The sequence below is a fragment of the Elephas maximus genome, chromosome 19, assembly GCF_024166365.1.
Source record: "Elephas maximus indicus isolate mEleMax1 chromosome 19, mEleMax1 primary haplotype, whole genome shotgun sequence".
In the NCBI taxonomy this organism is placed as follows: Eukaryota; Metazoa; Chordata; class Mammalia; order Proboscidea; family Elephantidae; genus Elephas; species Elephas maximus.
Window position 1 is genome coordinate 1635065 of NC_064837.1, and position 25633 is coordinate 1660697.

The following is a 25633-nucleotide window of genomic DNA, read 5'->3' on the forward strand; positions in this document are numbered from 1 at the left end:
CTAGGATTTAATGGACCTGGGGCTCTAAGAAAACCAATCAGACATATTCTCACTAATAACTAAACAACGCACATTTATTGTTGTATCCCATCAAGTCGATTCCGACTCGTAACGACCCAATATGACAGAGTAGAGCTGTCCCATAGGGCTTCCTAGGCTATAATCTCTATGGGAGCAGATCACCAGGTCTTTTCTCCCACTGCAGCTACTGGTGAGTTCAAACTGCCAACTTCGGTCAGCAGCTGAACGCTTAACCATTGCGCTACCAGTGCTCCTATATACATAAAAAAAAAAATAGATATATATATATGTATGTATATATATATATATATATATAAGGAAACGCTGGTGGCGTAGTGGTTAAGTGCTACGGCTGCTAAACAAAGGGTCGGCAGTTCGAATCCACCAAGCGCTCCATGGAAGCTCTATGGGGCAAGCCCTGCTCTGTCCTATAGGGTCGCTATGAGTTGGAATCGACTTGACGGCACTGGGTTTGGTTTTGGTTATATATATACACACACACACACGTATACTGTATATATATATTTGTGTACATATGCGTTATGCGAAAACATCCTTTCATATTTCAATTTAGTTTTATATTTTAATTCTGATAAAACAAAATACTAAGAGGAATTAAACAAATGAAGTTACTGCATATATCTCTATCATAATGTTTTTTTTATATTTTATAGCACTGGAAAGAACACTTTTGTATGTTATAAATACACAGTATGTGTTACTGTCTGGTGGGGAGGGTCAGGCAGACAGGAGTTTGAAGGTTAACCCTTAACTCAGCACAGTGCTGTGCCTCCTCCCCCACTTTATATTTTGTAATGCTCCTCTCCCACTCAATAGGCACCAGCAACACTACCGCAATATGGGCTGCAGGTGTGTGAAATTATAAAGCAGAAAGCCACCTGTATTGAGCTGCCTGGGTTTCAACCTGAGAACAGAATGATCTTAATCTTAAGCCAGTTTCTAAAACCACTCGTATGTAAAGTGGGGATAATAACAGTACCTACTGATGTGTCAACATGTATAACATACTACAAATATAAATTTTACCTATTACTATTATTAAAGAAATGGAAACCCTGGTGGTGTAGTGGTTAAGTGCTCCGGCTGCTAACCAAAAGGTCAGCAGTTGGAATCCACCAGGCACTCCTTGGAAACCCTATGGGGCAGTTCTACTCTGTCCTATAGGGTCACTATGAGTCGGAATCGACTCGACTGCAATGGCTTTGGTTTGGTTTTTATGATAAAGAAAGCAAAGGCTTTTGTCTGTTTTGTTGGCTGCTTTTTTCAGCACCTAAACCAGTGCCTAACAACTGGTAAATGTTCAATAAATATACACATAAATAAATACAGCATAAATACACTGTTGAAGATGTCCACTGCCTAAGATAACACAAAAGGCATTAGGTAAAGATGTTCAGTGTAGAACAAGTCCTAAAGGCAAAAATTATCTGTACTCAGACGAATATTCAAGGCTCCTATTCACATAACTCATAGAGGTGGCGCAAACAGTCTGCAGCTGACTGCTAACCTAAAAGCTGGCGGTTCAAATCCACCCAGAGATACTGTAGAAGGAAAGGCCTGGCGATCTGTTTCCATTACGATTACAGCCAAACCATTACTGAACGTTTTGATCAAAAATTCCAGAGAAGAATCTTGATGTTGATCAAAAGGTGAAAAATGTAGAACAGAATTTCAAATTCTCAAGAAATCAGGACTTTCTGGAGCTACTGAGGGTAGATGAACCCCCAAAACTACTGTCCCGAGATAAACTTTAAACCTTAATCCTTAAACCAAAGATATCCCCTGAATTCTCTTTAAACCAAACAATAAAAACCAAACCCATTGCCGTCGAGTCGATTCTGACTCATAGCGACCCTACAGAACAGAGTAGAACTGCCCCATAGAGTTTCCAAGGAGCACCTGGTGGATTCAAACTGTCGACCTTTTGGTTAGCAGCCGTAGCACTTAACCACTATGCCACCAGGGTTTAGTTTAGCTTAATTAGTAAAGAAAGTCTGCGTTGAGCACTGTGCTCTTTTAATTAAAGCACGATCCATATGGAATCAAACTGACAACAACAGCAACTCAAAAGGATAGGTAAGAAGCTTAGGGGACAGTGAGTTTATGTAGCAGGGGAGGAACAATTCAGAAAAGAAAGATGAGAATGGTTGTACAATTTGAATGCAGTCAATGTCACTGAATTGTCTACAGAGAAATTGTTGAATTGGTGCATATCCTGCCGTGTACATTTTCTACAATAATAAAGGGATTTTTTTTTTTTTAATTATAGCCAAGCAAATCCTATGGAACAGTTCAACTCAGTAATACATGGGGACGCCATGAGCTGGAATCAACTCAATGGCAACTAACAATGACAACACTCATATAAGTCAGACCCCACCCAAATGAAAGGATAAAAAATCTTCCCAGATGCTTCCAGGACAATCTGAACTTTGGAAATGCACGAGGAGCACCTGGCAGACCCCCATCTACCTGAGCACAAGAAAGACATTTGGAATTATCAGATCATTTTTATGGGAATGGGTTCTTCCCCAGGCCTTTTCTTCCCGGCTTATGGCGCCTTCTTTTAGAATTGCTGCTACATAGGTATAGAGAAAGACATTAAAATCCTCAGGAAATCACATTTGTTCTTAGTACCTAAGTAGCCCTGGGAAAAGCCATTAACACAGAAAGGTTCAAAATAAACGATATCTTTCCTTATCACTTTGTTCTTTTACATAAACTTTACAGTACTTCTGCCAAATTTAAAAAAGAAATTTAGCCAGAATATTTATTGACATTGTATTAAAAGAAAAAAAAACCCGTTGCTGTCGAGTCAATTCCAACTCACAGCGACCCTACAGGACAGTGCAGAACTGCCCCATAGGGTTTCCAAGGAGCGACTGGTGGATTCCAACTGCCGACCTTTTGGTGAGCAGCTGAGCTCATAACCACTGCACCACCAGGGCTCCTGAAATTGTATGAAATATAAAAATTCACAGATTAGCCGACAACATCATTAATCTTATATTCCCGTCCAGGTACATTTCTTTTTTTTTTTTAGTGTGGTTAAAATATATACAAAACCTTCACCAAGTTCTACGTGTAGAGTTTTGTGCAATCTTTATCGCTATCCTTTTCCAAATTATTCTACCACTATTAACCTAAACTCATCTGCTCCCTAAGCAAAACTCCCCCTTACCCCTCTCCCTCCCAACTCTCACTAACAAACCTTGGTTTCTATGTATTTGCTTATTTCCTACAAGTGAGATCACACACTATCTGTCCTTTCGTAACTGACTGACTTCGCTCATACAGTTTTCAAGGTTCATCCGTGTGTGGCGTGCATTAGGACTTCATTTTTCTTTATGGCTGAGTAATATCCCATCATATATATGTATATGCTACATTTTGTTTATCCATTTACCTGTTGATAGACACTTGGCTTATGCCCACCTTTTGACTATCGTGAAAAGTGCTGCAATGAACAGTGGTGTATAGGTTTCTGTTTGCGGTCCTGCTTTCACTTCTTCTGGGTATACATCTAGGATTGGGATTGGGGATTGCTGGGTCAAATGACAATTCTATGTCCAACTTTTTGAGGAACCACCAAACTACTCCCCACAGTGGCTGTACCATTTTACATTCCCACCAGCAGTGGATGAGGGTTTCATTTTCTTCACAACTTCATCAACATGTATTGTTTTCTCATTTTTTTTTTTTTTGTGGTCATTGTCATTCTAATGGAGGCTGAGTTGGTTACCTCGTTGTGGTTCTGCTGGAGTCCCTGGATGGTGCAAATGGTTAAGTAAGCACAGGACTACTAGCCAAAAGGTTAGCTGTTTGAACCCACCCAAATGGGTCTCAGAAGACAGGCCTGGCAATCTGCTTCTGAGAGGTCACAGCCTTGAAAACGCCACGGAGCAGTTCTACTCTGCACACATGGGGTCGCTGTGAGACAGAATCGACTTGTTGGCAACTAACAACAATAAAAACACAAATGCCTGATGATACTGAATGTCTTTTCATGTGTTTGTTGGCCACCAGAATACCCTCTTTGGTAAAATGTGTTGAAGTCCTCTGACTATTTTTTAATTGGGTTGTTTATCTTTTTGTTGTTAAGTTGTAGAAGTTTTTTATATACTTTGGATGTTAGACCCTTATTGAATACATGGTTCCCAAAGATTTTCTCCTGATTTGTAAACTGTCTCTTTACTTTGTTGATAAAGTTCTTTGATAGACTAAAGTATCTAATTTTTATGAGGTCACATTTATCTATTCTGTCTTTTGCTACTGATTGTTTTGTTCTCATATCTGATAACCCATGGTTAAAAACTAAGTCCCACAGCCTCACTCCTACATTTTTTCCTAAGAACTTTATGGTTTTAGTTTTCACCTCTATTTAGATCCTTGAGGTATACTGACAGTCTAGAAACAAACCCTCACATATATGCTGAAATGATTTTTAACAAGGGTGCCAAGCCCTTTCAGTGGGGGAAAGAATAGTCTCTTCAACAAATGGTGCTGAGACAACTGGATCTTCACATGCGAAAGAATGCGGCTGGACCCCTACTTCACACCATATATGAAAATTAACTCGAAATGAATCAATGACCCAAATGTGAGAAATAAAAACAATAAAACCTTTAAAAGAAAACACAGGGGTGAAGCTTCAAGACCTTTTTTAAAAAATAATAATAATATTTTAGAGAGTTTTTTGCAAAAGTTTACACAGCAAGTTAGGTTCCCATTTGATAATTTCTGTACAAACTGTTCAGTGACATTAGTTACATTATCACAATGTGTCAACATTCTCTTTAGCTATGTTCTGTTTGTTCTATTTCCAGTACTTTACTTTCCCTACCCCTTATATTCTCATCTTTGCTTTTGGTCTCATACAGTGGTTTTAAGTAGAATGCTGATCTTCTGGGTAATATCCTTATTTTGTGTGCCAGGATAGGCCCAGTTCCAGGTTTGAAGAGTGTCTCAAGGCGATAGTTTCAGTGAGTCCTCTGTTCTCTGCTGTTCTAGTTTATCTGTTTTTTTTTTTTTAATTTGAATTCTGCTCCAAATTTTTCTTCCATTCTATCCAGGACCATCTATGGTGACCCCACTCAGAATGGTCAGTGGTGGTAGCTGGACACCATTTAATTCTTCTGGTCTCTGGGTAGATAAGGTCATGGCGCGCGTGGACTTGTTTCTTCTCTGAGCTTTTGGTTCCCTTCTTACACTTTTGCTCCTGGTGAGTAGAGACCAGCAGTTGTATCTCAGATGGCCACTGGCAAGCTCTTAAGGCCTCAGATGCTACTCACTTCACTAGGATGCAGATCGTGGTTTTTGCCCACTGACTGAGTTGTCTCTCGAGACTATTGGTCCTAAGCTTTCAAACACAGAAAATCAATCTTAGAAGGTATCTGTATTTATGTTTTCAATGAATATATGTGCCTGCACTGGCGTATTTGTATTTACACGTACCTGTATAGCTACTACTACATGTTCTTACCTATGTATACACCTGTACCTATAAGTGCTCAAACACTCGTTTTTACTTTGGTTGTCCTGTGCTCACTACATACACATTCAGTGCCATTTTTCCCATCACCAAAAAAAAAAAAAAACAACTTTCTACAGTCTAAAACGTACTTTCCCCCTCCTCCCTGGTAACCACCAATGAACAATGGTCTCTCTATATATCTACTCTTGTCAAGACCTTGTTTTTGATAATGGATTCTTAGATACGACGCCAAAAGTACAAGCAACATGACAAAAAACAGACGAATGGGACTTCATCAAAATTTAGAACTTTTGAGCATCAAAGGACTTTATCAACAGAGACAAGCTACAGAACATGAAATATTTGGGAAGAACATATCCGATAAGGGTTTAATATCCAGAACATATAAAAAAACTATAACTCAAAAACAAAAAGACAAACAACCCAATTAAAAAATGGGCAAAAAGAGCTGAATAAACATTTCTCCAAAGAAGATAAACAAATGGTCGATAGGCACATGGAAAGATGCTTAACATCCTTAGTCATGAGGGAAATACAAACCTAAATGACAATGAGACACCACTTCACACCCACTAGGATGGCTATTCTCAGAAAAACGAAAAATAAGAAGTGTTGAAAAGGACATGGAAAAAATGAAACCCTCATCCGATTCTGGCAGGAATATAAAATGGTGGAGCCACTGCAGAAAACAGTCTGGCGAACTCAAAACAGTGAACACGGAAGTACCATACAACATAGCAAATCTACTCCTAGGTATACACATGAAACCAGAGACTCAAATAGAAACTCGTACACCAACGTTAATTGCAGCATTGTTTACGACAGTCAAAAGATGGCAACGACCCAAGTATCCATCAACAGATGAACAAGCAAAATGAGGTGCACACATACGATAGAATATCATTCAGCCATAAAGAGAAATGCAGTTCTGATACACGCACCACATGGAAAAACAGATCTATCTACAATCAGACAATTCAAGAGTGGGAATGAATGGGTGAAACTAAAGAACCTAAGAGCAAAAAAAGAAAAAAAAAGTCACGAGACATATAAGGCATGATTCCCTTTACATTAAGTTTAAAAATATGGAAAATTCCACATTATCTTATTTAGGGAGAGAATTATGCATTCTTAGAATATAGTAAGCAGTAAAAACAAACACTTACTTGCTTCTTTTTCAGTTTAAGGATCTGCTGCTCTACTTTTGCGATTTCTCGATCTACACGATCCATACTCTGTATTAGCTCTTCCTTTGAAAGTTTGGAAGGTGAAGCATTTTGGTCATCTCCACATGGCTGCCCAGAAAGTGGAGAGGATGGAGCTTCATGTTTGCCTCCAAATGCTGGATCCTTCAGAGAAGAAAACCAAGAACAACAATTTATTCCTTACTTTTTTTTTTTTTAATAACCAGTGTTAGAATTAAGATTTTCTTAATTTAAAAAGTAAATTTTAAAACATAGCAGAGACATGTGCTCTCTCTATATATATTGTTGTTGTTGTGCCATCAAGTTAATTCTGAGTCATAGCAACTCTAACGGATAAAGCAGAATTTCCCCACAAGGTTTCTAAGGCTGTAATCTTCACGGGAACAGACTGCCAGGTCTTTTTCTCCCACAGAGCAGCTGGTGGGTTCGAACTGTTGACTTTTCAGTTATCAGTAAAGCACTTAACCATTGTGCCACTAGGGCTCCTTAATTTCTCCGTATTGGGCTCTATATATCTCTGTTTATGGTAGTCCTTTAGTAGCAATTTTCATACACACGCCCACAAACCCCACTCATGTTCATGCCACTTTTATAGACTGGTCCCATCAGTCATTATTTTGATGATGCCAAAAGTTATACAGAGTGAGGTAGCCAGGTGTCTGATCAGCCTTTACTAAAGCAATAGTAAGACTGTAGAGAGCTTCTGGGGAAATAATAGTATAACCATGACAACAGGCAATACCAATTTCTCAGCCATTTCCTTTTAATAACACTTCAAAAAGTCTGAACATGTAGGCTGGGAAACAGTATTACTCCAGGTAAAACCTGGTGCCCACTGAACGTAATGGCTATCGCATGCCCAACAATTGTTATCAAGACGTGTTTGAGCTTTCCAAGGACAAACTGAAGTACAGAACTCAGAGAAATATCCTGAGGAACTTCTGTTGCTCCTCCCTCTGGGCCTACCCTCAATAAAGGGCAACTAAGACTGTCCGCTACAGCAAACATAGCATCTCTTTATGCCAACATAACACCCCTTCCACCTCCAGATCAACAGAGAGCTGTGGAAACGCCCCGCCCCACAACACCTACGAGGCCCCGACATGCGCACACACACACACAAACACAAAGACACATACACACACATCCACACACACCCACCCTATTAATTTTCAGTCTGAGGTGAAGATATAAGCAATATTATAAAACAGATGAGTTTTAGCTTAAGGTACTAGTTTTCTCCAGGCTATGAGAAGCCTAGAATGAGCACAATTTATAGGATTATAAAACCCTAAGATACATTAAATGATAATTAAGTAACTGAAAAATCAGTAGTTTTGAACCAAAAACGCATACAAGAGATACCTGGTTTTTCCAAAATAGTTTGGCAGACAGATTTCAGCTAAAACATAAAATCTTATTACTGAAAAACCTCATTCTGTAATACTGTGCACTAAATATAACAGGGCTTCTGGGAAAACTAGGATTATGGAACTACTTAAAACCCGTGCAACTTTGTAAGCAGAGCATTAACAAAAATAATAACAATCTTAATAAAATAACAGAACTAAATCTCTACTATCATTTGCACTCAGCATACAGTTAGTTAATCTTTGGCAGCCTTAAACCTGTAATTCACACTTCCTTCTTTAAGAAGTAAACCCTTGAGGTCATTTCTTTCCAATAGAAAACAGCACGTCTCATCAGAACCAAAAATTAAAAATCAGATTGAGGTTATAACCTTCTTTATCAAGCTTTAAAAACAAAAACTACATGGGAAAATGTCTTTGCATCCACCCACCTATGGACAGCTGATCTTGGACAAAGGGCCAAAGTCCATCGAATGTGGAAAAGACAGTCTTTTTAACAAACGGTGCCGGCAAAACTCGATGTCCATTTGTAAAAAAATGAAATAGGACCCATACCTCACACCATACACAAAAACTAGTCAAAATGGATCAAAGACCGAAATATAAAACCTGAAATGATAAAGATCATGGAAGAAAAAATAGCGACAACTCTAGAGGCCCTAACATACAGCATAAATAGGATACAAACCATAACTAACAATACACAAGCACCAGAAGATAAACTAGGTAACTGGGAGTTCCTAAAAATTTAACACTTACGCTTATCAAATGACTGCCCCAAGACAGTAAAAACAGAACGTACAGACTAGGGAAAAATTTTGGGCTACAACATATTTGGACAAGGGTCTGATCTCTAACACTTATACAAAACTTCAACACTTCAACACCAAAAAGCAATTAAAAAATGGGTAAAGGATATGAACAGACAGTTCACAAAAGAAGACATTCAGATGGCTAACAAACACATGAAGAATGCTCACCATCACCAGCCATTAAAAATCAAAAACCAAACCAACTGCCGTCAAGTCAATTTCGACTCACAGCAATCCTATAGGACAGAGTAGAACTGTCCCATAGGGTTTCTAAGGAGTGGCCGGTAAATTTGAACCGCCGAACTTTTGGTTAGCGGCCTAGCTCTCAGTCACTTTGCCACCAGGGCTCCCATTAGCCAGTTGTTGTGCTGTTGTCAGGTGCCGCTGAGTCAGTTCCAACTCATAGCAACCCTGTGCACAACAGAACAAAACATTGCCCTGAAAGACAATGTTCTGCTGTTATTCATAAGGTTTTCACTGGCTAATGCTTTTCAGAATTAGACTGCTGGGTCCTTCTTCCTAGTCTGTCTTAGGCTGTAAGCTCAGCTGAAACCTGTCCTCCATGGGTGACCCTGCTCATATCTGAATACCGATGGCATAGCTTCCAGCATCACAGCAACACGCAAGGCCCCACAGTATGACAAACTGACAGACAGCTGGGAGCCATTAGACAGTAGAGAGATGCAAGTCAAAACTATAATAAGATACCACCTCATCTCGTCAAGAGTGGCACTGATTCAAAACTCAGAAAACAACAAATGCTGGCAAGGTTGGGGGGAGATTAGAACTCTTATACACTGCTGGTGGGAATGAAAAATGGTACAACCACTATGGAAAATGGTATGGGGCTTCCTTAAAAAACTAGAAATAGAAATACCATATGGCTCAAGAATCCCACTCCTAGGTATATAACCTAAAGAAATAAGAGCCATGACATGAATAGACACATGCACACCCATGTTCATTGCATCATTATTCATAATAGCAAAAAAAAAAAAAAAGGAAACATCCTAAGTGCCCATCAGCAGATGAATGGATTAACAAACTATGGTACATACACACAATGGAATACTACACATCAATAACAACAAATCTGACAAACATCTCACAATATGGATGAACCTGGGGGACATTACGCTGAGTAAAATAAGTCATTCACAAAAGAGCAAATATCATTTGAGACCATTATTATAAAGAAACAAGAAAAGGTTTACACACAGGAAAAAAAATTATTTGATGGTTACCAGGAACGCGAGGGGGAGAGCGGGAAAATTACCAAATAGATAGAAGACACAGGTTAATAGTGGTGAAGGGAAAGGCAATACACAATACGGAGGAAGTCAGCAAAATGTGAACCACGACATGGGAGGACACTGAGGAATGCTCAAGAACAAAGGGCAACAACAGCCATTACTACAGCGCAGACAGTAGTATAAGCAAACACTAATTTATGAATAGATTCACAGGTAGACAGATATGCCAAGAGGTGTGGGAGGGTGTTAAGGGTACACACCCACCTACAGCTATAGGTTTGGTGGTGGATATTTCTGCATATACAACTGTACTAAAACCCACTGCCGTTGAGTCGATTCCGACTCACAGTGACCCTACAGGACGGAGTAGAACTGCCCCATAGAGCTTCCAAGGAGTGCCTGGCGGATTTGAACTGCCACCTCTCTGGTTAGCAGCTGTAGCACTTAACCACTATGCCACCAGGGTGTCCCCTATATATAACTGTAGGTGCTGCTTACATATTAATACAGACATCAGAGCACACAAGGACCACAGTCAGGGCAACTTCTTAGACGTAACCAAACACCTCACGGGACGAAGTTCCTGGACTCAAAGGTGAAGGACCATAGACTTGAGAGGCATCTGCATCACCTGGCACAATATACCTCATAAAGACAAGTTCTGTGTCCTACTTTGGTAAGCGGCATCTGGGGTCGTAAAAGCTTGGGAGCCGCCATCTAAGATACAACTACTGATCTCTTACTGTCTAGAGCAAAGGAGAGTGAAGAAAACCAAAGGCTGAAAAGAGCAATTAGTCTAAAGGACTGAAAGACCTCATGAACCACAGCCTACATGACCCCGAGACCAGAAGAACTAGATGGTGCCCAGGTACCACTATCAACCACTCTGACTGGGATTAAAACAGAGGGCCCTGGACAGAGGGAGAGAAAAATTGTAGAATGAAAAATCAAACTCACAAAAAAGACCAGGTTTACTGGTCTGACAGAGACTGGAGAAACTCCCAAGACTATTGTCCTAAGACACCCTTCTGAACTGGAACTGAACCAATTCCTGGAGACAACCTTTCAGCCAAACCATAGACAGGCCCATAAAATAAACAATAATACCCGAGAGGAACATGCTCCTTAGAACAATCCAATTATACAAGATCAAAATGGCAACATTTGCCCAAAAGCAAAAATGAGATGGTAGAAAATCAGAACAAAAGGAAACGGGGAACCTAGGACAGAAATAGGGAGAGTGCTGAAACTTTGCAGGGAATGAAACCAATGTGTACAAACTATTGAATGCGAAACTAATTTGCTCTGTAAACTTTCACTGAACGCACAATAAAAAATTCAAAAACAAGAAAATGTCTGCAGTTTCTTCTGAACACTTGTAGCTTCACTAGTTAAGCACTGTAAAAAGCCTAGCAGTTCTCAAATTCAGTAAATGAGCTACTACTTGCACTAAATAAAAACACATTCCACAGAATTTTCAAATTTTAAGATCTTCTTATGTTGCTATGGCTCTTCCTTTAATCATGAGACAACTGGCTCCTGAAAGCTTTGAAACATTAACATGCAGGGAAAGATCATTTATGAATCACCCAGACTTCCACATTATATCATTTCTCTACCGTAAGCATATAAACTAATCTGTTATAATATATAATTGATAACATAGATTAGTTCACAGCTTATGGTAGGGAAATGATATTAATGTACCATGGAAGTGTGGGTGGTTCCTAAGCAGAACAGACTACATTTTGATTCAGTAGATTTTGAAAATGCTCCCCAGGGATGCTGATGCATGCCCTCAGAATTACTATCACAAATCAGTATTTTCCAGTGACCTCTGTTCTTGTTAAACATATAACAAAAAACAAATGAGCTGAGTGCTAGGAATAGAGTGGTGAGCAAAACAGACATGATCCGTGCCTCTGTGGAGTCCGTAATCTTGCACTGGAGCAGCCAATAGCTATTTTGAAGGAAAAGAGATTCCTACTTCACATCTTGTACAAAATAAAAGCTAAATAATAGCAAACATTTATATGGGACTTACTAGTAAATCACCAAATGCTTCAAACCAAAAAATAAGAATAAAAAAAAAAAAATGCATGTTATCTTGGGATCAGGAAGGCCAAAACCAAAAAAGCATTTAAAAAAACAAAAGAGAAAGCGAAACTGACAGTGAGAGAGAGAGAGATTGATCCATCTGAATAAAAACTGATCTTCTATTTATCAAAAACAGTATTTTATTAAATTAAAAGGCAAGTGATAATGTGGGAAAAACCATTTACGAAACAAAAACTTGAGCAACTCAATATAAAGTGAAAACTGGGCAACAGAAATGAAAAGACAATTCAGGAAAGATGAATGACCAATACATTTTTTTTAAAGTTAACTTTACTAACAAGCAAGTAAGTACAAGTTAAAAACAATCATTTGTCAAACCGGCAAAGATTTTTTTAAAACAATAAATACGTGGTGTCAGCAAGGGTACAGAGGAACTGGGCACGCTTCTACACTGCTGTCCGGAATATAAACGGGTCCACTCTTTTCAGGGCACTCTGGTAATACCCACTGAAAGCCTGTTCTGTAATAAATTACACTAACAGAAAATTATCTTAAGGAAATAAGTATGCACACATAGAAACAGCCTAAAGAACATACACCGCAACGTTGTTCATAATGATAAACGAGTAAACTAAATGTGTGATGACTGATAATTTTATATCCATATAATACTAAGTAAGCATTAAAAATACACTTCCATACATACTAACCACACACACACAAAAAAACTTATACTTCAGCGAAAGCACATTAAAACGCACACACAGGAAGAATAAACGTCAAAACGGTCAAGAGTGATTTGTATTAAAGCGTAGGTAACTTTTTCCTTCAAGCTTACTGAGTTCTTCTACAAACCACGCACCTGAGCTTAACATTAAGCACACACACACAGCATTTTAATTCTTTTAAAATCCCTACTTCTACCAACAAACAAACACAATGTGATCTTAAAGAGTTTACTCCTTAGGGAATAAAAAAAGGCAAGACTAGGGATCAGTAGTCTTGGATTTTCATTCCAACTCTGGAGGCACTAGCTAGGTCACTAGATTGTTCTTACCATCTGTTTTCTCAACCATAAAATGAAAATAGGTTGTACTGTGATTCCAACACAAGGAACCCTGGTGGTACAACATTTAAGTGCTCAGCTGCTAAACGAAAACTTGGCGGTTCAAATCCACCCAGCAACTCTGCAAGAGGAAGACCTGGCAATCTGATTCCATAAAGATGACAGCCAAGAAAACCTTCTGGAGCAGTTTACTATGAGTCTGAATCGAATCAGTGGTATCCAATGACCCAACAGTAATCCCAACGTGGTACATTTTAATGAACAAGCTTTTAAGATCTCTTTCTCTCAAAATTTCTATGGCTTTAAGTACATCTCGGGTCACTTATTCCGCCTTGGTAGGAGAACTATGCTCATTATATCTTTTTTCTTTCTTTTTGTAAAATGCAGCAACACATTTCTTATAAAACCACAGACTCTAATACAGATATTTCACATAGTGAGCTTGGTCTCAAAGTTCCCAGAAACTTAGCCAATTTCCAGGGTATGACAAGTAGCTTTTCCCACCCAATGTATTATTTTGAAAAATTTCAAACTTACAGAAAAGTTGAGAGAACAGTATAATGGACACCCATCCTTCTTCTAGATTCACCAGTTGTTAACCTTTTGCTGTACTTACTTTCTCTACACACATACACATTTTTCTTTTTTGGGGGGTGAATTATTTGAAACAAACCCACTGCCTTCGAGTCGATTCCGACTCTATTTGAAACAAGCTGTAGACATATTCGCTATCTTTAAATCATTTTTCAATGCATAAAAATGCAAAGAAAATGTGTGGGTACTTAGTTATCTGAATAAGGGCTATAGCCATAAAGATAAATAAACTTTATCAAAAAAGTACTTGATAACGAAAATATTTTAAACTTCAGTATGCTCAAGAAAAAATAATACGTAAAACAGACAGCAAAACACTGGGAAAAATATTAGCATGACATAGGAAAAGAGTTAACACTTTAAAGAGCTTTTACAAATTAGTTTATTCCTTCTAAAACAAATATTTTTAGGTACTTGCCAATCTGTAAACTTAATAATAAGCAATACAGACAGATAAAAAAAGAAACAGCAATAAAACAAAGACAAAATATGCAAACACAAATTTCACAAAGTAAGAAAGGCAAATGATAACACAGGGACAAAAAGGTTCAGTCTTAATAGGACTCTCTTAAATTAATACACATTCCTTGAAATGTCACTAAATACAGCTAAATATTAAAAGTAGTTATCTCCAAGTCATGGAATTACAAATAAATTTCTTTCCCCTGTATTTTCCCAGATTTCTATACGGAATATGTATTATTTGCATAAAATAGAGACAAAATGTTTTTATAAAACCTTACCAAAATGTGTTTTTTCTCACGTAGGAAGGTAATAAATTGCTACTGAATTTAAGTGGCTTATTTAAAATTTAATAAAACGGTGGAACTATTGAGCACCTCTGACTACATTTTATATTCCAGCAAGTCAATACCAAATGCTTGAGAATTATTCAACAGCAATTTTTCTTCACAGGGGTCCTCACACTGTTTTCACGTACCAAAGTCAGAAGTGCTGACTTTAAAAATCTGGAGCACTATGTCTGCGGTCTTCAGTTTTGTTTAATAAATTTTAACTTTCCTATAGCACTAACCTTTGTAGACTGGGCTGCCTGGACTAACTCAACCAAACCCAAACCCAATGCCACTGAGTCGATTCCAACTCATACCAACACTATAAGACAGAGGAGAACTGTCCCACTGGGATTCTGAGGGTGTAATCTTTACAAAAGCAGACCACCCCGTCTTTCCCCCACAGAGCAGCTGGTGGGTTTGAACTGCCAACCCCTCCGTTAGCAGCTACGCACTTAACCACTCCGCCATCAGGGCTCCTCTAATTGGACTGAATATGGCTAAATAAACATTACAGACCTACAACCCCACCAGAGTAAGAGACCTAACATCTACCTTCTTAGCATCTGCAGAAGACCTCAACCCTTCTGGCAGCGTGTGCACTAAAGGTAAGACAGCCGTACTGACACGCTGAAAGTGGGCATCAGAAACCTGCTCCAGACGTGGGCGCTTAGACTCCAGTGAATCATGATCCACCTGGGATGGGCCTGGGTGAAACTGTTCATATCCAGTTCTCCTTTCTTGAGGCCTAATGCACACAAAGAAAATAAACATTTGGAAAATGTTAAGTGACATACAACTCCCCACTAAAATCCTGTTTGGACTTTGAAATAAATGAAAAAAGCTATGCTCACCTCCTTGCCCCTCGACTCCTCCCACCCCAGAGGAACACAGGCCTCACTATAGCAGTACCAATAGGGACCAGTCCCTGGAGAAGGGCATCATGCTTGGTAAAGTAGAGGGTCAGCGAAAAAGAGGAAGATACTCAAAGAGATGGACCGACGCAGTGGCTGCAACAATGGGGTCAAACAGCAAAGAACTGTGAGGATGGCGCAGGACCAGGCAGTGTTTTGTTCTGTTGCACATGGGGTCACTATAAGTCAGAACCGACTCAACAGCACCTAACAATAGTAGTGTTAAAGAGCCCTGATGGTGCAGTGATTAAGTGCTCGGATGCTAACTGAAAGGTTGGCAGTTCGAACCCACCAGTCGCTCCATGAGAGAAAGACATGGCAGTCTGCTTCCGTAAAGTTTACAGCCTTGGAAATCCTATGGGGCAGTCCTACTTTCTCCTACAGTCAGAATCGACTTGACAGCAACGGGTATAATAGTGTTAAACATCTAATTCTAATTCAAAGGCATCAATTCTTCTTACATCTTCCTGATTCACTGTCCAGCTTTCTTAAGCAGATGTGGCGACTGAAAATACCATGGCTTGGGTCAGGCACACCTTACTTCTCACAGTGACATCTTTGCTTTTTAACACTTTAAAGAGGTCTTTAGCACCAGATTTGCCCAATGTAATCTGTCATTTGATTTCTTGACTGCTGATACACAAGTAAAAACTTTGAAGACCACTGTTATAATCATTTTCCTTTTGCTTTCTTTCCTTCCAGGCTTCCCTCTCTCAAAGTATCTTTAGATGTTGGAGTTTCTCCAGGGTCATCATTTTGCTCTTCTCAATTTCAAAACTTTCTCGGCCAGCAATACCAATCTCTATGTTTAGCCCAGGCTCTCCCCTACGGCAGGTTGGTTACATCTTCCCATGGATGATGCATGGGAGCTCTAACCTTAACCCATACCAAGCTGAAGCTATCTTACTCCTGTTCCTCTACCTAAATGGAACCACCATCCATCCATATAAACCAGAAACCTAGGATTCACCCGTATCTCCTCTCTCACTTTTGCGAATTGCCAGGTCTTGCCTACCTTACCTCCTAAATTACTCCAGTCTGCCCCCTCCTCTCCATCTCCAATACAATTCCCTCTCTTACACCCATAATATCTCCTTCTCTTACATGTTCTCTCTGTTTCTATCCCCTCAAAGTCATCTTTCACAGAGCAACCAGAGGTAATCTATCAAAAGCAAACATCTGGCATTAGGTTAAAGCCCCTCAAACAGACATAGAACCAGGGACACTACTAGGCCACACGGAGAATGTGTGTGAAATTTCAAAACTTCCTCTTCCTATGAGTAAATGCAATTCTCTGGTGCACAGATCCTGGCAGGCAGCGCTCAACCTGATGGGTTTCAACCCTCAGGTGCCCCCTCAGCTGGGTGTCTCTGTTTAGTGCACAACCTACAAAGGCATAACCTCCAGCAACTCTGCCTGTGACATTTATCAAAGCCAGAAGATGACGCATACCTAGTGCTGGAAGGGGACCTGAAGCAATCAGGATACAAGACAATTAAGAAAACCATTACCTGCGGAAAGCTCTCCTTCCCCCGAGAAAGCAGCTTACTTCCCATTTAGCGTGCCAATCCTCTATGTAAGAACAAATTGCTCAGGTATAAATAAGTAAATACATAACTCAATGTGCAGTCAGCTTTCAGGCAAATACTGATGTCCATGCCAACTGTGCAAACCAATTCAGAGAAACTAAGATCACCTCCTTCTGACACCAAATTGTGCAGCACATAACAAGTCCCACTTCACACACCAACTCTGCTGTGAGGTGCCGTCGAGTCGGTTCCGACTCATAGCGACCCTGTGCACAACAGAACGAAACACTGCCCGGTCCCGCGCCATCCTAACAATCGTTGTTATGCTTGAGCTCATTGTTGCAGCCACTGTGTCAATCCACCTCGTTGAGGGTCTTCCTCTTTTCCGCTGACCCTGTACTCTGCCAAGCATCATGTCCTTCTCCAGGGACTGATCCCTCCTGACAACATGTCCAAAGTATGGAAGACGCAGTCTCGCCATGCTTGCCTCTAAGGAGCATTCTGGCCGCACTTCTTCCAAGACAGATTTCTTTGTTCTTCTGGCAGTTCATGAGATATTCAATATTCTTCGCCAACACCGCAATTCAAAGGTGTCAACTCTTCTTCGGTCTTCCTTATTCATTGTCCAGCTTTCACATGCATATGATGCCATTGAAAATACCATGGCTTGGGTCAGGTGCACCTTAGTCTTCAGGGTGACATCTTTGCTCTTCAGAACTTTGAAGAGGTCCTTTGCAGCAGATTTGCCCAATACAATGCGTCTTTTGACTTCTTGACTGCTGCTTCCATGGCTGTTGATTGTGGATCCAAGTAAAATGAAATCCCCAACAACTTCAATCTTGTCTCCGTTTATTATGATGTTCCTTAGTGGTCCAGTTATGAGGATTTTTGTTTTCTTTCTGTTGAGGTATAATCCATACTGAAGACTGTGGTCTTTCATCTTCAGTAGTAAATGCTTCAAGTCCTCTTCACTTTCAGCAAGGGAAGTTGTGTCATCTGCATAATGCAGGTTGTTAGTGAGTCCTCCTCCAATCCTGATGCCCCGTTCTTCTTCATACAGTCCAGCTTCTCAGATTATTTGTTCAGCATACAGATTAAATAGGTATGGTGAAAGAATACAACCCTGACGCACACCCTTCCTGACTTTAAACCAATCATTATCCCCTTTTCTGTCCGAACAACTGCCTCTTGATCTATGTAAAGGTTCCTCATGAGCACAATTAAGTGTTCTGGAATTCCCATTCTTCACAGTGTTATCCATAGTTTGTTATGATCCACACAGTCGAATGCTTTTGCATAGTCAATAAAACACAAGTAAACATCCTTCTGGTATTCTCTGCTTTCAGCCAGGATCCAGCTGACATCAGCAATGATATCCCTGGTTCCACATTCTCTTCTGAAACCAGCCTGAATTTCTGGCAGTTCCCTGTTGATATATTGCTGCAGCCGTTTTTGAATGATCTTCAGCAAAATTTTGCTTCTGTGTGATATTAATGATATTGTTCTATAATTTCTACATTTGGTTGGATCACCTTTCTTGGGAATAGGCATAAATATGGATGTCTTCCAGTCAGTTGGCTAGGAAGCTGTCTTCCATATTTCTTGGCATAGACGAGTTAGCACCTCCAGCGCTGCATTTGTTTGTTGAAACATCTCAGTTGACATTCCATCAATTTCTGGAGCCTTGTTTTTCGCCAATGCCTTCAGAGCAGCTTGGACTTCTTCCTTCAGTACCATCGGTTCCTGATCATAAGCCACCTCTTAAAATGGTTGAATATCAACTAAATCTTTTTGGTATAATGACTCTGTGTATTCCTTCCATCTTCTTTTGATGCCTCCTGCGTCGTTTAATATTCTCCCCATGGAATCCTTCACTATTGCAACTCGAAGCTTGAATTTTTTCTTCAGTTCTTTCAGCTTGAGAAACGCCAAGCGTGTTCTTCCCTTTTGCTTTTCTATCTCCAGCTCTTTGCATGTCATTATAATACTTTGTCTTCTCAAGACGCCCTTTAAAATCTTCTGTTCCGTTCTTTTACTTCATCAATTCTTCCTTTTGTTTTAGCTGCTCAACGCTCAAGAACAAGTTTCAGAGTCTCCTCTAACATCCATCTTGGTCTTTTCTTTCTTTCCTGTCTTTTCAGTGACCTCTTGCTTTCTTCATCAATGATGTCCTTGATGTCATTCCACAACTCGTCTGGTCTTTGGTCACTAGTGGTCAACGCAGCAAACCTATTCTTGAGATGGTCTCTAAATTCAGGTGGGATATACTCGAGATCATATTTTGGCTCTCGTGGACTTGCTCTGATTTTCTTCAGTTTCAGCTTGAACTTGCATGTGAGCAATTGATGGTCTCTTCCACAGTCGGCCCCTGGCCTTGTTCTGACTGATGATATTGAGCTTTTCCATCGTCTCTCTCCACAAATGTAGTCAATTTGATTTCTGTGTCTTCCATCTGGCGAGGTCCATGTGTGTAGTCGCTGTTTACGTTGGTGAAAGAAGGTATTTGCAATGAAGAAGTCGCTGGTCCTGCAAAATTCTATCATTCAATCTCCAGCATTGTTTCTATCACCAAGGCCATATTTTCCAACTACTGGTCCTTCTTCTTTGTTTCCAACTTTTGTGTTCCAATCGCTAGTAATTATGAATGCATCTGGATTGCATGTTCAATCAATTTCAGACTGTGGCAGCTGATAAAAATCTTCTATTTCTTCATCTTTGGCCCTAGTGGTCGGTGCGTAAATTTGAATAATAGTCATATTAACTGGGTCTTCCTTGTAGGCATATGGATATTATCCTATCACCAACAGCGTCGTACTTCAGGATAGATCTTGAAACATTCTTTCTGACGATGAATCCAACACCATTCCTCTTTGAGGAATGTCGTACTGTGGGGGCTCGTGTTTTGCTGTGATGCTGGAAGCTATGCCACCAGTATTCAGATATAGCAGGGTCACCCATGGAGGACAGGTTTCAGTTGAGCTTCCAGACTAAGACAGACTAGGAAGAGGGACCCGGTAGCCTACCTCTGAAAAGCATTAGCCAGTGAAAACCTTACGAATAGCAGCAGAACACTGTCTGATATAGTGCTGGAAGATGAGCCCCCCAGGTTGGAAGGCACTCAAAAGACGACTGGGGAAGAGCTGCCTCCTCAAAGTAGAGTCGACCTTAATGACGTGGATGGAGTAAAGCTTTCGGGACCTTCATTTGCTGATGTGGCACGATTCAAAATGAGAAGAAACAGCTGCAAACATCCATTAATAATCAGAACCTGGGATGTACGATGTACGAATCTAGGAAAATTGGAAATTGTCAAAAATGGAACGCACAAACATCAATATCCTAGGCATTAATGAGCTGAAATGGACTGGCATTGGCCATTTTGAATCAGACAATCATATAGTCTACTATGCTGGGAATGACAACACACCAACTACATCCTGAAAATCTGTGGAAATCTTAACTTTCTTTCCTATTAAGTTCAGATCCCAGCTGGCCATGTAGCCCTTCTCTTTGCTAGGTCAACAGGTATCAGGTTCAAGCTAAGGAGTCCACATCACTCCATTTCAGACCAGCCAACTCCATATTTGGGGTTTCCCTTGATCCCCTCAGAGTATCAGTCACAAGCTTGGGAGTCCACATAACTCCCTGTACTTTATACCAGCCAGCTCCCACTATTCTTTCAGGTCCTATAATTTGCTGGAATGACTCAGAGCTCATGGGAAATACTATAACCTTGATAACAGTTTTAATATAACAAAAAAGAATACAAATGAAGAGACACATAGGGCAAGGTCTTGGAGAAGTCACAGTGCAGTGCTTCCACGTCTCAAGGAGACATGCTAACCCACCGAGAGGAGATGCTCACTCCTACCAACCAGGAAGCTTCCTCTGAGCCTCAGGGCTTGTATCAGCCCCATCATGTAACCATGATAAATTACATGTCTTGTGAGGTTCAGTCAGCATCAGGCCCCCAGGTGTACTCTGGCTCTCAGGAACCCAGAACAAAAGGTCAAATTGCTTTCTACACTTACACTCAGCACATTTAAAATTTCAAAAAATTTAAATGAACAATATTTTTGTGAAAACAAATACAATTTTATACAAGGAGTCTTGGTTAAGCTAAATATGAAATGTGCAATTTATTTATATTAATGTACTTGTCTTTTAAAAACTAACACCAGATTTTTATACTAAGAAATTTCTGTAGACTAAACTTAAATGTTCCTATGTTTTACTGATTTTCATCATTTCTTAATACCATTTTAAAACAAAGTATCAAATGGATTTTTTTTTTTTACTGTAGTATACTTTAGACTTTAAAGAAAGGACAACATCCATTTAGATACAGCATGTCATAAAATTCACAGCTGTTCAAAATAGTGGTCTACAAAGTCACCTAGACTTATATTAATCGATTTTACATACTCCCAAATAGGGAAGACTGTTCTTTGAAAACAACAAATGATTTCACTTAAATGAAAAGAATCTGCAAACGTGATTTTGGTTTCTTATTCTGTTGTCCCAGGGAAGGTCGACTCTGAATTTCAGTGAATCTTTCCTTGATATCTGAAACTACTTCATCTGCTGTATCTTTAAATATCCAAATACTCTCTGCATAGTTAATTGGACTAATTTTTCCAATAAATCTAGAAAGCATGATGACTCTTTTAATTTTTATGAGCATTATATTTGTAAAATGATATATATTTGCTAGCAGAAAAAATTCCAGTAATACAAAAAAGTACTAAGCAGTAAACTACCCCAAACCCAGCTACATGGAAACAGGAAAATCAGGTAAATACCATTCCAGACATCTTTGTCAGCATGTATGAATGGATGGCTGTACAACCAAAAATAAAACAACAATAGGATCACACTATATACGGCATATAAAGAATATCCGGTTTATTTTTATAGAGATACGTGAGAGAAAAACAAAATGAAATAAAACTTAAAATGGAAAGAATTGCGACACTCCGTATAAATGTTCCTTTACAACAAGAAATTGGTTCCTAAAAAATTCTCACTAAAGGGTAAGGAAAAAAAGTTATGAAAAGCATTAAGAAAGCGCAAGTTTTTTTTAACCTAACTTTCCATTTTAAAAGTATCAAATGATTCCATACATACCTTTCAATTCATACCTTTAAACCTTCTCACAATAAATCTTGATTCTAGATTTTTGGCGGTTATACTACTTTCACTTGTGTCATGATTTAACATTTACATTCTGTTATGGAACTAAAATTCCTCTAGTTGTGTCATATAGACTTTACACTTATGTGGCTCCTTTTACCACGGCTTCCATGGTTTGTATGGCTGGATTCCACCCCCTAGGGCTTCTTCAAGAAGTTTCAGATGCTACAATCACTCAGTGCTTTACTGACTATTGCTTTTATTCTTAAACTTGTCTGGTGTAATACTCTTGGATCTCAATTTTCTCTTCCTCAGGCATTTGTCACAACTGCTTTGCTATCTTCTGCCACTCAGTTCTGCTTGTAGAAGTTTGAGGCCAGGCTGTTCCCTCCTACCCTCCTTGTGGAGGATTTGTTTTGCTTCCTGGATTCCTAATTCTTTATTTATCCTTGAAGTTTAATAATTTAACAGGATATGTGTAGGTATTGGTCATTCTGTATAAGATCTTCCTAGAGCAAGTTATGTCCTGTCAATCTAGAGCTCTTCTTTCATTTTAAGGGGAATTTTTTTTTTTTTAATTGAACACTATTTCTGTTCCTTTACCAGGTTCTCTACCTCAGGGACACATGTTCTTATCACATGTTGGATCATTTTTATTTGTTCTCCATATTTAGCAACTTCTTTCTAATTGCTTTAATGTTTGTCCATTTCCTCTGCATTCATTATCTCAAGAATGTCTTCCACGATAAAGATTTGACTTTTAGCCATGTCTATTTTATTCCTTCCTTTTCATTTTATGTATTGAATTTGTAATGGAGGGTTTGGGGTTACTTGAATCTCCAATCTTTCATTTTATCTCATTTGGTTGTCTTATCCTTTTGTTTTTGAATACTTTATTATCTAAAGTTCTTTTGTAGTGTATAGCACTCATGTTCTAGTTTAAGTTTCTTTACACACAGAGGTCTTTATTATTGGCACAGTATGTTTGTAAAATGGAGTGGCAGGGGGGGCATCTAACCTCCTCTGACTTCACGAGGGTAGGAGAAAATCATTAATGCCATCAGCAGTCCAAGGCTGACTGCTATGAGGCTGAGGTCAGGCATTCCTCTTCTCTCCAACCTTTTTACCAATTCTGACACCAGCTGTCCCTCCCATGGCACTCTCTACCTCCTTGTGTTCAATAATTCGTTGCAATGGCCACACAGAACTCACAGACAATACTCACTATTATAGGGTTTATAAGAGAAGTAACAGGTTACAATTCAGGATCAGAAACGACAGGATACACTTCTACGATCAGCATAGCTTCTTCTCAGCCATGCCAGCAGGCAGACCTCTCTCCAGCCTCTCAGACTCTGAGGACTTTTTGGCCGGCCTGGGCTCTGCTCTGCTTGGAGAAGCATTACAAAGCTCTTCAGCTCCACCAGTAAGTGCCCAGAGGCACCCCACTCTGCAGGTAAGCCTCAGCCTGAAGGCGCTCAGCTCTCTCGCTCTGTGGCTCGGCAAGTCTAGCTCTGCCAAGTGCCCAGAGACATCCCACTCTGCCAGCAACCCTCCAGCCCAAAGGCACTCAACTCTCTTGCTCCATGGGCGGCAAAGCCCAGTGCCAGTCTCCTGGTTCTGCAGCCTCTGCTGCTGACGTTGCTCTGCTGCTGTTTCTTGTCGTCTCTCAGTCTTCAGTGTTACAGCTCTCTCTCTCTTTCTCTGCTGTATGTCTAAGAGGTTCTCAGTGTAGGGACCCTGGGTCCAAAGCATACGCTCCACCCCTAGCCCTTCTTGGTAGTAGTGAGGTCCCCCGTCTGCCTCTGGGACAGCTCATTTTAAACCTGGTGGGATGGCAAAACTGACCAATCCTCATGTTAGGGTTCCATATACCTTATTTGCATGGCCTCATCCCTACAAGGGTGCCACGCACCTTATCTGCATTATTAGCAACCTGTCCCATCCTTTTGGTGGGTCGCAAACACCTTATCTGCATAGTTCCACCCAACCATTTGGTGGGAATTACAAGACAATGGCTAGAAAAGCCACATAAAAGCAATCCATCGCACCACAATGTTGCTTTCTTTAACTTTTCTTTCCAGGAATCTATACGCCTTCTTTATGTCATTCCATGCCCTCTTGCTCAGGTACATTGTGAACAGCTCTGTCTAGACCTTCTCTTTGGTGTGGAAGCGTCTGAGTAGATAGTCCTTGATCGTCCCCACTCTGCCTGGCCTATATTTGTCTTCTCCTCTGAGAAAGAGGGCTGGGTGAGGCTTTCTAGATACTTTTCTATGGCCTGAGAGAACAGCGTACTAAAGCAAAGGAGGGGAAAACTTGGTTGGGGTTGCAACAACCTTTGTTAAGAATCCTGGCCCATTTCCACCAGCCAGACTTATAAACCACTCCTGAGGACTTTGGCTTATCACTTTTGAAAATGGCACGCCATGACAGCCCTTCCTGCAGCCATCAAGAAACCAGGGTGGAATAATGGGGATTCCCAAGCAAAGCATTTACCACCATCCCCATCCATTTAAATTTTCTCAAATTAGGAAGTATCCATGAGGAATTCTAGCTTGAAGAGTTTAAATCAGTTAAATGAGAATCACCTGGGAAACTTTAGCCGTACACCAATGCCCAGCCCCAACCCAGAGGCTCATTAAATTGTTCTGAGAGGAGATGTGGGCATCAACTTTTAAGCTCCCCAAGTGATTCTAATATGCAGCCCAAGTTGAGACCACTGGATTATACAACATGATCCAGGCCACACAGCTGGCCCAGGTTCAAACCCAGGTCTACCCGGTTTTCCGCTGTTGTTGTTGTTAGGTGCCGCTGAGTTGGTTCCGACTCATACAGACCCTATGCACAAGAGAACGAAACACTGCCCAGTCCGGAGCCATCCTTAAGATCATTGTTATGCTTGAGCTCTGAACTTTAACTCTGAACTTAGGGAACCAGTTTTAAGAGTTATAACTACTGTAATAACTACTCCAAAACATCAATATAAAAGAGTTCAAAATATACACTATAGATGTCCACTTTGTTAATCAAACAATTTAAAAATTGTCCACACATGCACAGATGCCTGTATACACACACTTTGTAAGTACAGTCCTAGATGGAAACACAAAAGAAACCCAATTACCTCTCAGAACCCGGGTGGAATTCCGAAAGCAAGGAGGGTCTTCGGCGCAGCTGCTGCTGCTGCTGTAACAGCTGCGACGCCTGGCCGACTTCAAGGTGAGAAGAACGATAATCAGGGACCGCAAATTCCTAGTGTTGAAACGATCGCAAATTAATTATTAACCAAAACGTGAGCACCAGCATGACAGCAAATCAAGTATAAACACACAAAAGTCGTTACAGGCCACAAGGTATGGAAAGAAACAG

The 25633-nt window shown here is 40.0% G+C and overlaps 1 protein-coding gene across 9 annotated transcripts in view; it reads right to left on the minus strand.

Moving 5' to 3' along the window:
* Window positions 1-25633, minus strand: part of NCOR1 (nuclear receptor corepressor 1) — a 240883-nt gene that overhangs the window by 168828 nt on the left and 46422 nt on the right. For all 9 annotated transcript variants that reach the window (XM_049859791.1, XM_049859790.1, XM_049859789.1 and 6 more), the window contains exons 3-5: window positions 25389-25516; window positions 15241-15433; window positions 6703-6885 (exon numbers count right to left, since the gene is read on the minus strand). In XM_049859791.1, coding sequence (XP_049715748.1) covers window positions 6703-6885; window positions 15241-15433; window positions 25389-25516 — 504 coding nt within the window. The remainder of the gene's footprint in view (window positions 1-6702; window positions 6886-15240; window positions 15434-25388; window positions 25517-25633) is intronic.